At 41.1% G+C, this 13,198-nt stretch overlaps 1 protein-coding gene across 2 annotated transcripts in view; it reads left to right on the top strand.

Annotated features, from left to right (window-relative positions):
• The window catches only part of TRIM24 (tripartite motif containing 24), a 138,681-nt gene that overhangs the window by 72,314 nt on the left and 53,169 nt on the right, over positions 1-13,198 (top strand). For both annotated transcript variants that reach the window (XM_065399855.1, XM_065399863.1), the window contains exon 3: positions 8,327-8,474. In XM_065399855.1, coding sequence (XP_065255927.1) covers positions 8,327-8,474 — 148 coding nt within the window. The remainder of the gene's footprint in view (positions 1-8,326; positions 8,475-13,198) is intronic.

The following is a 13,198-nucleotide window of genomic DNA, read 5'->3' as shown; positions in this document are numbered from 1 at the left end:
TTGTACATGTTGGTTCGAACAAAACAACTCTATCCATCATATTACCCTTTTGCCCCTGTCCTTGTTATCTGTGTGGAATGTGCAAGTATGCGAATGTTCTGATATCTGGTGTCCAGTACCTTTTAGGTATGTCTCTTTTTGCAGCATCAGCCCTTTCCTTGCCAGCTTCTGTGAGCAGGGCCTGCCTCTGGCTCACAGCTTAAATTTGCTTTATGTTAGCAAAGTCGTGACCATTACTTTAGTTCAGGCCTTAGGCCTCATATTGGGCCTCTGATACCAAGGTTTATATCTCGGGGCCTCCTCTTACTACACTGCCAGTGAAGAGGCAGCAAAAGCCTACCCCGAACAATTAAAGAAAATCGTAGAAGAAAAGGTCTATCTTCCGGAACAAGTTTTTAATGCTGACAAGACTGGGCTCTTCTGGAAAAAAATGCCCAACCGCACTTATATTTCGAAATCAGAAAGACAAGCCCCTGGCTTCAAAGTAACTAAAGACCGTGTGACTGTGTTGTTTTGTGGCAATGCGGCTGGGCATTTAATAAAGCCGGGCTTGCTCTACAGGGCTGCAAATCCCCGTGCCCTAAAAGGCAAGAACAAAAATCTCCTGCCTGTGTTCTGGCAATCAAATAAAAAGGCTTGGGTGATGGCAGTATTATTTCTGGATTGGTTCCACAAGTGTTTCATTCCAGAGGTCAAGCGGTACCTCGAAGAGAAAGGACTTGACTTTAAAGTGTTGCTGATTGTAGACAATGCTCCTGGCCACCCTGCGGCACACCGGTTTGCACATAACGACGTTGAAGTCGTCTTTCTCCCCCCCAATACCACCTCCAACCTCTCGACTAAGGCAGATTCGCTGTTTCAAGGCCACGTACACAAGGCATACTTTCTCACGGATACATAGCACTATGGATGCTGATCCCAATCTTAATGTGATGGAGCAGGGGTCGGCAACCTATGGCACGCATGCCAAACACGGCACGTGAGCCGATTTTGAGTGGCACGCAGCTCCCTGCCGCGGTCCCGGCCCCCAGCCCCACTCAGCCCCCCCGCTCTCCCCTGTGGGGGCAGGAGGCAGAAGCTTGGTCCTGCGGCAGCCAAGCTTCCCCCCTCCCCCGCTTCTTCCCCCAGCGTGGTGCTTTCCTGCCCCGCCTCCTCTCCATCCCTGGCCAATCAGCTGATGGCCGTAGCAAGGGGGAGGGGGAAGAGCGGCAGCGTGTACACAGCTCCGTAGAGGACCCAGAGAGAGGTAGGGACGGAGCCAGGGGGAAGGGGGTGGACCAGGGCATATCCCTTCCAGCCCCCTGCCATGAGCCGCTCAGGGCAGGGGGGTGGACCAGGGCATATTCCTTCCAGCCTGCCATGAGCCGCTCAGGGCAAGGGGCTGGGAGCACCCCGACGAGCCGAGCACCCCAGCCTTCTGCCCTGCACCCCCCACCCCAACACACACCCATCCCTCTGCCCTGCACCCCCCACACACCCAGCCTTCTGCCCTGCACCCCCACAGCCCCATCCCTTTGCCCTGAACCCCCCACCCTCAGCCTTCTGCCCTGCACCCCCCACGCCCTCCAGCCCTCTGCCCTGCACCCCCCACACCAACACACACCCAGCCTTCTGCCCCGCACCCCCCACAGTCCCCAGCCGTCTGCCCTGATCTCTGAACCCCCCCCGCCTTCTGCCCTGAACCCCTTCCTCTGCCCTGACCCCTGGAACCCACCCCCCCCCAGGTCTGGGGTCCCGGCCGCAGGCCCTGATCAGCCCTCTGCCGGCCTAGGTGAACAGAACCCCAGGCTGGCAGTGAGCTGAACAGGCTGGTGGCGTAAGATCAGCATTTTACTTTAATTTTTAAATGATGCTTCTTAAACATTTTGAAAACCTTGTTTACTTTACATACAATAGTTTAGTTATATAATATAGACTTATAGAAAGAGACCTTCTAAAAACGTTAAAATGTATTACCGGCACGCGAAACCTTAAATTAGAGTGAATAAATGAAGACGCGGCACACCACTTCTGAAAGGTTGCTGACCCCTGTGATGGAGTGTTGGAAGTCCTTCAAAATTGCTGATTGCATCACTTATATTAAACGGGCAATGGATGCAATCAAGCCTGAAACAGTCAGTGCATGTTGGCGAAACCTATGGAAAGAATGTGAGAATGATTTTAAGGTTTTCCCGACCATTGACAAAGAAGTGAAACGCATTGTTCAGGTGGCCAGGCAAGTGGGTGGTAATGGCTTCATCGACATCCTTGAGGAAGAAATTAAAGAATTGACTGAGAGCCATAGAGAAATATTGACTAACGAAGAGTTAGAGGAACTGATAAAATCGTCTACAGAAGACGAAGATGATGACGACAAACAGGAAGCGCCAGCAAGTTGGAATCTTCATACATTTGCTGAAGTGTTCCAAGCAGCGAAAAATTTGAATGATTTAATTTCTGAATACGATCCCTCTATGGAACGAAGCCTCAAAATCACACGTAGTATTACGGACGATTTGAGACCGTATCAAGAAATGTTTGAGCAGCTCAAGAGACAACAGCGACAGTTGCTGATCTCCATGTTTTTCAAGGAAAAACAGCCAGCAGCGGATGAGCCTACGCAATCAACTTCTCGAGCTGGACCAGAGCCAACCACTTCGTCTGTGACTCGCTCTCCGTCACCCAAGCTCTCTGTCACCTCTGGTTCCTGGATTGACATCAAGCCCTGACAACCCCCTGTAATTACCGCCTGTAATTAAAAATACAGTACTGTAAAATTATATTTTGCATATGTACTCTTTATTATATACTGTACATTACTGTATACATTATACATTTATACATATTACTGTACAGGGTTGTATACACAAAACCATGTACAATATACTGTGCTTTATGGGTGATTTAAGGGATTTTCAAGGGTAATTTTGACTATACGCAATTTTCGCCTTACACACTGACTTTAGAACCTAACCGCCGTGTAAGATGCTACTCCACTGTAGCCTTTTCTGCAGGTTCAAAGGGGATATTTTCTTTGTTTATTCAACTAGCTCAATGAGAGTTGATTCAAAGTTAAGAAACCAATGTGAAGTTGAAAAGGCAGGAAAGCTTGTTTGTAGTCTTCTCTCCCCCCCCCCCCCCCTTTTGAATAAGAACTAGGTGTAAAAGGATGATCTACTTGTTCCAAAATCTTGAGGGACATGGTGACTGGAAACAATCATTTGAATTCATTAACTACAGATAATACTTCCTTTGTTTAATACATCAGTTTTAAATGACACACACATTTTGATAAACTTTTTTCTTATGTTCCAGTACTTTTAAGGTAGTTTTATTTAATAAAAAAAATTAAAATACTATTCATGTATTTTTAATTGAATTTGAATTTGTCTAACTGGAGCTTCACACAAACCCCATATAAGATATTAATCAGATACTAGAAATAAATATATCATTCACCCTTTGAGTTTTAGATTTTTTTTTTTACATTAGAAATCTGAATAAAGGTAAATTAAGCTACATAATTGCTTAAATAAATGTGTATACATATAGTGTATCCTTCTGGTTTAGTATAAAGAACCACCAAATTTAGTATGTCTGTAATTAGTGTAAAGGCTTATCTTTAGTTGCAAATGGCATGTTTAATGGTTACCAACTAATGAGAACCAACCTTTCTGTAGGAAAAGAACTAAAAAATAGAAATGGAAATCATGATTAAAATCAGTGATTTAGATCAAAGTTTCCTGTTTGCTGATTTATATCACTTTGATTTAAATTAGTCCAGCCTGATGCACAGTTCTGTTTGAATAGATCTGCTCTGGAATGTGATCATAAAGGAAAAGGATCACAAACTTTGTTATATGAAATTTGGATTTCTGGAAATATTTCCTGCCTATATAGATATCCACCCCATTGCTTAGTTAAGTTTGTATTTAACAGTTCATCAGATATTCTTCAAGACACTTCCGTTGGCGAGAACAAGCCAGGGCTGCTATACAAGAGGAAGTGGCTTGGCCCAGTGATTCTTTTCAGTAACTGGCTTTTACACCCAATACATCAAGAAGAAGGAGCAGTTTATTCTAGCTTAAGGAGACTCTTCAAAAAATACAACTTTCTAATAAGAGCAAAGTTTCTTTGTTTCAAGTTGTACTGTGAAGGCAGTAGAAATCATAATATGTGTTAAGTAGTCCACTGTTTACACCTGCTGCGTTTCATCAGGTACATAAGGGATCGGGGAGCCTCCTCTTCACAGAACAATTCCAGGCATAAGAGTGGTCGTGGGTCATGTTACTAAAACCCTCCAAAGAAATACTTGTTACAGATAACCTATTGTATCTAGCCATTCCTTGAATGAAAGACTTATTTGAAACATTTACAATGCAAAGAATCTCATCTTCTGGGAACATAATTTAAAATTTAACTTGGGAAGATAAGAGAGCATTCTCTTCTTGACTCGCTGAACAATACATTTATTACAAGGGAAGTGGGAAGCAATCAAAATGTCAAAATCCTTCCTCCCCCTCAAAAAAAAGCAGTGTGTTCAGAGCTGACTTTGACTTATTAATGAAAGTTCCTGGGGAATATATCCAGTGTAGCGGGTCTTCCTGGCTGTTGCATGGCTGGATTAAGGGCCCAGCATGGAGGGCATATCAGAGGGAGAGGAGAAGAGTGTCTTGAGTGCCATAAACAATTGCTAGTATTATCTGCACACAGCCCCTGGCTAACCCTAATGTAAATATGCTGGATGAGCAGAGGAAGGTGCAGATCCTTTGGGGTTTTTTGACACTCTGACTTACTGAAAGACTTTGAAAATAATTGAATGTTGAGGTTTTGAAAATAAATAGGGTGACTGGGTTGTGTACAAAGAGAGGGAGGAGTTCCAAGACTACAGGACAGCTTTGAAGAAGACAGAATATTTTAAGATTACTAAGAGCACAGACAGAGGAAGAACTAGAGATGAAAAGAAAGAAAGGGTGAGGTAGAGCTGTGCAAGGCCTTGTGAGAATGAAGTTTTATTTTGGTTTGGAAAAAGGAGAGGAAGCTATTAACAATGTAGGAATTGCCATGCTGGATCAGACCCACGTTGTGCTTAGTCCTGTATCCTATTGTCAGTGTCCAGCACCAGAACAGGGAAAGGACATTTTAATTTAGAAGTATTTTTGTATAGGTTGGACATAATAAGGTATGTTGCTTTGCTTAGTATGACTGAGTTGTAAATGAAATATGAAGGGTTTTGTTGTAGGAATGGAGAAGAGAAAATGGGTTTTGTTTGAGACGTCAAAAAAGAAGCAACTGGATTAGAGCTTGGGAGTGGAAAAAGTGGAGAGAGAAGTCTGATCCAGGCTTGCTATGCTAGTGTCTGTGATGGAAGTAGAGTGGAGCTGTTAATGATAGTGAAGGGGGTAGAAGGGTCAGGAGGAAAAATCAGAGTTTTGTTTTTTTGTCACGTTGTGTTCGTGAGAGGGGAGCTGATGAAATACTGTTGAAGAAGGGAAGTGGTGGGGTTTGGAATACTCAGCACATAGCTCATAGTTGGAGCCATGTGTGGTTGAGGGTGCCCAGAGAAAGGGAGAAGAGTTCTAATAAACGGATGTCCTTGGTGATTTTCGTTCATTTGTTCACATTAAATCAACACACAATACAAATGCTAAGTGGCATTTCTGAACTTTTTGGAATACTTAGTTTCATATTTTTTCTCATTTTCTGGTGTGGGCAATTAGATACAACCAGTTAAGACTGGCAAATTTTGGAACACTGGGTGACTGAATAGTCCTCCAGATTTACCTGCTCTTTGGCATTCTTCCTAAACTGGAAACTTTTGCTTACTGTACCCCTTTGCTACCTAAAATATAGTTAGCTGATTGCAGTGAATGCTTTCTAAGTCTCTAAGAGTATGTTGCCTTACCTGGATTTTCAAAATAAATTTAAGTTTTTTGTTAATAGAAACAATCATGTACAAATATAAATATATTTATGGACCTTTCTGTGATGTGATGAGTATCTTCAGATTTTATTGAAGCGCCCGTGAGTGCTGAATGAGCCCCTTGTGCTATTACAGATATTATAACTATATATTATATAATAGCTATAGGCTTTTCCTGTAAGCATAATAGTTAATAATACAGAACTACCTTCTAATCTTGATCAAGAGGAGAAAGACAAGAGCATTTAAAAGAGGTAGCGAATTACTAAAATAGAGGACGTTTTGAATAACATTAAGGACATATTTTTTTTTCCTGTAGAGGAATTTCTGTGAGTATTGTACAGTTTTAACAAAGTCCCATTTTTGTCCTTTTCAAATGGAAAATGGATTGAAACAAAACTTGGTTACCACTTAAGAGTTGTTTGAGGACATGAATTGCTGCTTCTGATTCTTGTTTTTTAATGAAATATAATTTGAGAACTCTGACTTTTGCTTGGTGTTTTAGGACATTGCACAAATAAAGGATAGTATGTGCTTTGTACCATGGAGGAGAGGTCAAGCTTTAGTTCATTTGGCAACGCCTGCTTGGCAGTTATTGAACAGCATCTGAAGAGACTGGTAGGTCTTTCAAGCCCTAACAACTTTTACCAGCTGAGAAAACTGAAGTATGTCAGAAAAAGACAAAGATCTTGGAATCCTAGGAAGGATATTTCATTTCTGAAATCCTTTGAACTCATTTAAATGTTCTGGCTTGTAACAAGTTTACTTGCTAAGACTGTTAAAGGTGACCTGGAAAGGTGTTTTCTGTTTTTTTTTTTTTTTTTTTTTTTTTCATTTAAAAAAAAAAAAAGGCTTCTGTCCTTTTTGCTGCTTTAACATACCTGAAAAATTTTTAAGGGTTTTTTCTCCCCCCCCCCCTTATATCCACTTGTTTTGCACTTTAGAAATAAAAGGAATGTCAAATCTCCCCTCTTCTCTTCCCTCCCCTTTTAACAAGGTGTTAGAATGGGCAAGTAAATATCCTTTTCTAACACCTTAGTTAAAGGTGCTGAATCTTTAACAATGCTTCCTTTATGTAAAATGTCATTGAAGTTATACATGACTCAAGGAGAACAAATAGAAAGTTTTAAACAGTCTGACTAAAACTCCCTTCCTCTCTCCATTGTTCCTTTCATTTTCTAGGCGCTTGTGATATCACTGTTATTTTTTTAATTCTCCATAGTCTTGCAGCCTAGAATAGGACCTGAATTCTTAGCAGAAAATTGTTTGTTTTTTAAAGCTTTTCTGACCACCTTTATTACAAAGAATCAGAAAAAGGGCACGAGCCCAGGTTTTTTTTTTCTTTGCATGACACATTTAATGAAAATCAACAAGTGAAAGCAAGAGGCATCCACAATCCCTGCCTTAACTTCCTTCTAGAAGATTCTCACCTTGAGAGGCAACATGATCTAGGAGAGCAATCATAGCTTTGGGAATTTGGAACTCCTGAATTCAAATCCTTGTTCTGTCATTGACTTGCTGTATGGTCTTAAGGTATCTCTTTGCCCTAGTTTTCTCCTTCTGTAAAATGGGGATAGTTCTAAGCATATATAAAGCATGCCTTCACCATCATATATAAATGCTTGCTTCCTCTTAACCCTTGTCTACAATAGTGATCATTGCTAACATTTTCTCGTTGCTCCCATCAGTCCCGCACCACCAGTGGGGACTCTAGTGAATATAGATTTCCAGACAACTTGAGGCTACTGCTTGGAATAGGGTTAAATAGTATGATGGCTACATGGAGACCTATCCACACTAGCACACCCATAATTGTTACCACCAGTGGAAAATTATACCAAAAATCCCATTACAGGTACAGACACAGAGGTGTTGTAAGGATTAGTTAATACTGCTACAATGCTATGAAGAGTTCAAGTGTTATCTAGGAGCTAAGTGTTATCTTCAGTCCATTTAGTTTTATTTCCAATTTAAACAGTTTTTAGTTTCTTGAATAGTAGTAGAGGAGAAACTCTTGCTGATTAATGAGCGTATTTCTAGAAAGCCGAACCAGTCCAATGGATGCTACTAGATGCATTGAAAAGCTTTCAAAGTCAGCCTTACTTTGGTTAAATACTTCTCAAGAGCAGTTTACTAAATATATAGTACAAGACAGAAGGAATTGATTTGATTTGATTTTTAGCTAATTCATTTTTTTAAAAGTGTTTTATTGGCTATATGAGTATTTTCTTGAAAAATCATGTTAAATTCTGTATAGTTAAGGAGGTATCTAATGGACAGAGTTGTAATATGTTCTGTACTTCAGACAGTATTTTTCTTCCTTTTGACTCACTTACCAGAAATAATGCACAAGATGCATTTACAACTTGAGGTTATCTGTCAGTTTTATTTTAATAACTGTTTTGTATTCCCCCTTCTTGCCAGGTCTGCACAAGTTGTGAAGACAATGCAGAAGCCAATGGTTTTTGTGTGGAGTGTGTAGAATGGTTATGCAAGACCTGCATCAGAGCTCACCAGAGGGTTAAATTCACAAAGGACCATACAGTCAGACAGAAAGAAGAAGTATCGCCAGGTAATACATTTTGCTTTCTTCTTCACTTTGGGTGGAAATCTGTCTTGGATAATTTTATTTAAGCCAATATACTTCTTTAGGAGGGTATGCACCTTACTGTAAATTTAAGAACCCCTCCCCTACCCCCCCGTTAAACATGACGGGATAAATTCTTCCCTGGTGTAACTCTACTGAAATCAAGGGATTACGTTAGATGTGAGCTTGGTCCAGAGAGACTTGAATCAGGAAAAATGAGGCAAATGCATGCTTAAGATATTGTTCCACACTAAATGGTATTAAACTGTTTTTTAGCCTTTCCCAAATTGATTACACAAAAGATAGTCTTTCGAACAGTCATCTCCCACACTGTAGAGCTCTACCAACTATTAACATTAATTTACTGCAATAAGCCACCACAGGGAGCGCAGCAGTAGGTTGTTGGTGCTTTCCTTTGGCATTCAGCTGCTGAAGAATTGCACCTCTATCTACTAATTCACATCTTGGCATGACTTATTGCTTTTAAAGTGTGTAGCTTCAGTTTATAATTTTACTGTATTTTTAAAAGATTTTAAAACTGTTTTTGAGGCAGTAAGTTAAGCACTGTGAAAAGTACTTGTTAGAAGGCTGAGAAAACATTAGGGAAAAGGTTGTAAGTACTTTTTGCTACTTTAAATATATTTATTGCAAAGTTATTTTTCTACAATTTTAATAGGTTTGTTGTACACATTTGGTCTGTTCAGACTGCACTCATTCTCTCTTTGTCTCCTCTTGCCCCCCATGTCTCGCGTACACATGAGCTTGACTACCCTTATTCTTGTACATAGCCAAATGGTAGCTTTCAAACCAGCTACTTATCTTCAAAACTAAGCTGAAAGCTACTGTATTTAATATTCTTGGGGTGTTTTTTTGTTTTTAAGGATAAAAGGTGAGTCAAAAGTAGTAGGCAGCTGAACTCACAGGGAGATGATAAAAGCAGTAAAACTGCATTTTTTTTCCTTCCAGTTCCTACTAACTGCCTTCTGTAGTGTTTAGCTCTCAACTTTCCTTGCTATAACTTGTTTTAGCTAAGTAACTAGAGTTCCAAGTTTAACTGTCAGCCATCTGGTTTAGATGCTTAACAAATTATCTGAGTTTTCAAAGGTACTGAGCACATGCAGTATGGTGTGGTATTATTTCTTATGTTATTAACATTTGTCCACTGAAGCTAGACAGAGACTGCCAATTCATTTAGAATTGGTTACTGATCAGCTGTTAGATGGTAACTTCTGGTTACTACTGTTCTTGTCTGGTTTTAACAAGTGAGTAAGAAGTCAAAGATTCTGTTTCCCATTATCAATCCCCTGAGCTGTCTGACGTCATGGTCTATGAGTGACTTGAGCACAATAAAATGTGAATGACTGTTCTTTTATTATCAAGATATTATGAAGAACTGCCAGTTTATAGTTGGTTCTCTGTCATGAGAATTCACTGCCTTGTCAGGCTTAGACTATTGGGTTTTTCTGACTTTCCTGAGTCCCAGAGTCAGGCAAGTAATTGTTTTGTTTCCAGTGCAAATCTGCCTTCAACTCCCTCTACAGGTATGCTGCTGATATTCCCCCATCTTCTACTCCATGCTCAGTCACAGAGCTGTCTGCAGAAGCTCTTTCTGAGGGCTCTTTTCCCTCAAGATTGTTAGCTAATTTTTCACCATCTCTTCACCTTCATCTCCAGTTGGCAAGAGGAGGGTCTTCAGGTGAATACTTCTAGGAAGGCTAGGAACTCCACTGTTCCTACAGTTTTACCACGTCATGTTTGATTTGTGCCCTGTCAGCAAAGCTTAAGGTTCCCATTCTTACATTCTGCTCCATGTGCTGGCAGACCACTTGCACACCCCTTAGCTTCTACGCCTTCTACGCCTTCATTTTCATCCTGACCCCATACCATTTTTCCCAACATACGTCTTTCTCTTTCTCTGCTCCAGGACCATGACAGCCAACAAGCTGCAGTTCAATCAATGGGGGAAGTAGTGAGAGCTGTGTGGGAGTCCCCAAGATGTTGTGCCAACCAGCTTCTATTGTCTATAGTGCTCTAGGAATGCCTTTTTCCTGCCTTGCTTCCCTCACCATTTTCCCTCCGTTCCTTTCAAGGATTTCTTGAGACATCAAAAGTATTCACTATAGTCCTTGCTGACAAAGAGGAACTTTCCTCCCATTTGGTAATTTAGGTCACCCGCCATCTAAGGAACCCTTGGAAGTCTTGGAGGAATTGATCAGTTCCACTTTTAAGATAGCTGAACCAGCAACCCATTTTCCTCCAAGTCCTTCTCCTAACCAGGACTCCTTAAGATGAAGCGATAAAAAGATCTGTCTCCCTGTACTAGAATCTTTTGAGAAAATTAACTCTCAGTACTCCTACCCTGGCAAAAAGAAGTCCATTAATTATACCTCTATGAAAATCCAGTCTGATAAGACCACCTTTTCTTCTGTTCTGAAGATGGATTGCTTTTTCATATTAGGATTCTTCTGAGGTAAAAAAAGTTTTGAACCCAACTTAATGGGGTGAATTCTCCAAAGGACTTTGTAGACCAGAAGACTGAAAACTTTTTAAAAGGGACTTTGAATTGTCTTCCATGGCTTTTGTGGTACCACAGTATGTATGGTGTCTGCTCAAATGCCTCTCAATATCACCCATTCTCGCTAGTACTTTCAGAAAAAGAAGTACTATAAAGATCAAAAGAGGGAAACCGAAACCCCCCACCAAACTGAATACTAGCAAAATGACACTATCTTTCCTCTTCAATGCTTTGTGTGACATCACCAGATTCTTCTCCAGATCTTTTTTCCCCAGAAAACCTTGGCCGAAGAACCTGGAACACCACACCTGTGGGTAGGGTCACTACTTCCACCAGCAATCTAGTTCAGTTGCCCTTTCAAAGGTCAGAAATGCTTGACAAGTCCCTAGCAAAATCCTTAAGAATTCTTTGGATGTCTGGATATAATTTAATTCGGGTCCAATGTCAAGACATTTACTGGAGTTCAAGTCACTTCACCTCAGCTGCAATTTCCAGTCCTCACAAAACCACCAATCTTTTCATCCCTTTCAAAACACCGGGGCCAAGAATTCTTCCCCAAGTCAGCCAGAGGGGCCTCTCCAGAAGAGGATTCTCTACAAGATAAGCTCTGCTGATTTGAGCCCACCTACCTGTGGCAGGAAAGCCTAAAAATATCTTCTTAACCTGGGCTGATACCACACACTGTCAAGATTCTCAGACAAGGTCTTCTCATAGACTTTCAGGAGTCACCCTCTCTAACTTGTCTTTTGCCTCTTCTAATTGAAGACTATGTGAAAAGATGAGGGTTTCTAGACTGTGTAGTGCATTTTCTTTCCCTTAGAGCAATAATCTTGGTTCCATCATAAGAAAGGTTTGTTCTCCAGGCTCTTTGTGTTAATTAAAAGATCCAATAGATGTTCATCCAATTCTGGAGCTGTCCAGCCTCAATCATCACAGGTGCAAAACTTACTTCAGAATGAGGCTTTAGCTTTTCTAATCCAAGAAATTTCTCTACAGAATGCTTTATGATCCATAGTGTAGGAGCTGATCTGTTTGAGGTCTTTTGACCATTTTCACCAGCTCAAGCAGAGAAGTTACTGCAGGAGCCTGTATAGGCAGGGGGAACCTTGTTTATCTAAACTCAGACTGCAAAGGACTCCCAAGGGAAGGGTGAAGTAAAGCAAGGGATGTTGTGTTCAGGATGTCTGTCTTCTTGATACGTACTCTGTTTTATCTGTTAAGTAAAGAGCAGTGGTGGTCTAGAATCTTGTACAAAGTCTGTCTATGTGTGAAGTGTTACACCTACCTACACTTCGGTTGGAATTCTGGAAGAGAGGTACAGGGGAAGAGGGATTCTAAGGAGTCAGCATTGGTAATGGGCTAGGCTGTTTGACTGTGGAGGTCTCAGCACAGTTTGCAAGACAGGGGTCTACAACATCCTGAGAGTGTGCCTACGGACCCCAAGACAGAGGCAGTGCCTAGACGCTGTTAAAACTCTGGACACTCAAAACACCTAGGGATTCAGCAACTGGATTGCCACACAGTGAGTGGCCAAAAGGGGGCATTCGACTGGACTCGTGACGTTCCTGTTTTCTGAAAGCAGCATCACTTCAAGGACCCCCATGGAGCCTCAATTAAGTGTTACACACTCATACTAAATAACCCTTTAAGTCACCAGGAAAATGTTCTTGTCTTTTTCTAACTCAAATGTTTGTCTTTCTTTTGGCCATCAGAAGATTAGCATATTTTGTGGTTTCTTTGCAACAAGTAGTCTTACTTTAAACTTTTTTCAGATAATGTGGTTGAAAGGCAAACTCCCCATTTCATTTTGTAAGAGAAATTTAACCTTCCATTTAAGCGAGTCAGTTTCCTTGTCCTCTTTGTTCTTAAAGCCTCTCTCATCCTGAAGCTAGTGCTTTTATAGAATGGTAAAATTCAGCGTGTATAGAATTATAGTGTGGGGGAAGCCCAGTGCTTTATTGGTGGTACTTACTTCTGCACCTCTTTCTTCATCCAGCTGGATTAAGGCCACTATTTTCCAAGCTTCTAATCAAGATCTTCCAGAAATATAAGTGTTCACTAGGGATACAACTACTTCATGGACAGAACTTGCAGGGTAGCTACTCAAGGATCCCAGTCACAAGACAAAGCAGACATGCTTTGTGTTCAAAGGCAGCAGCAGTTGATGAACAGAATCCAAGGCTTTCATGGATGT

The sequence above is a fragment of the Emys orbicularis genome, chromosome 1 (genome assembly GCF_028017835.1).
Source record: "Emys orbicularis isolate rEmyOrb1 chromosome 1, rEmyOrb1.hap1, whole genome shotgun sequence".
NCBI classification, from domain to species: domain Eukaryota; kingdom Metazoa; phylum Chordata; order Testudines; family Emydidae; genus Emys; species Emys orbicularis.
Note: the sequence above shows the minus strand (reverse complement) of the source record. Positions and strands in the feature narration are given on the sequence as shown.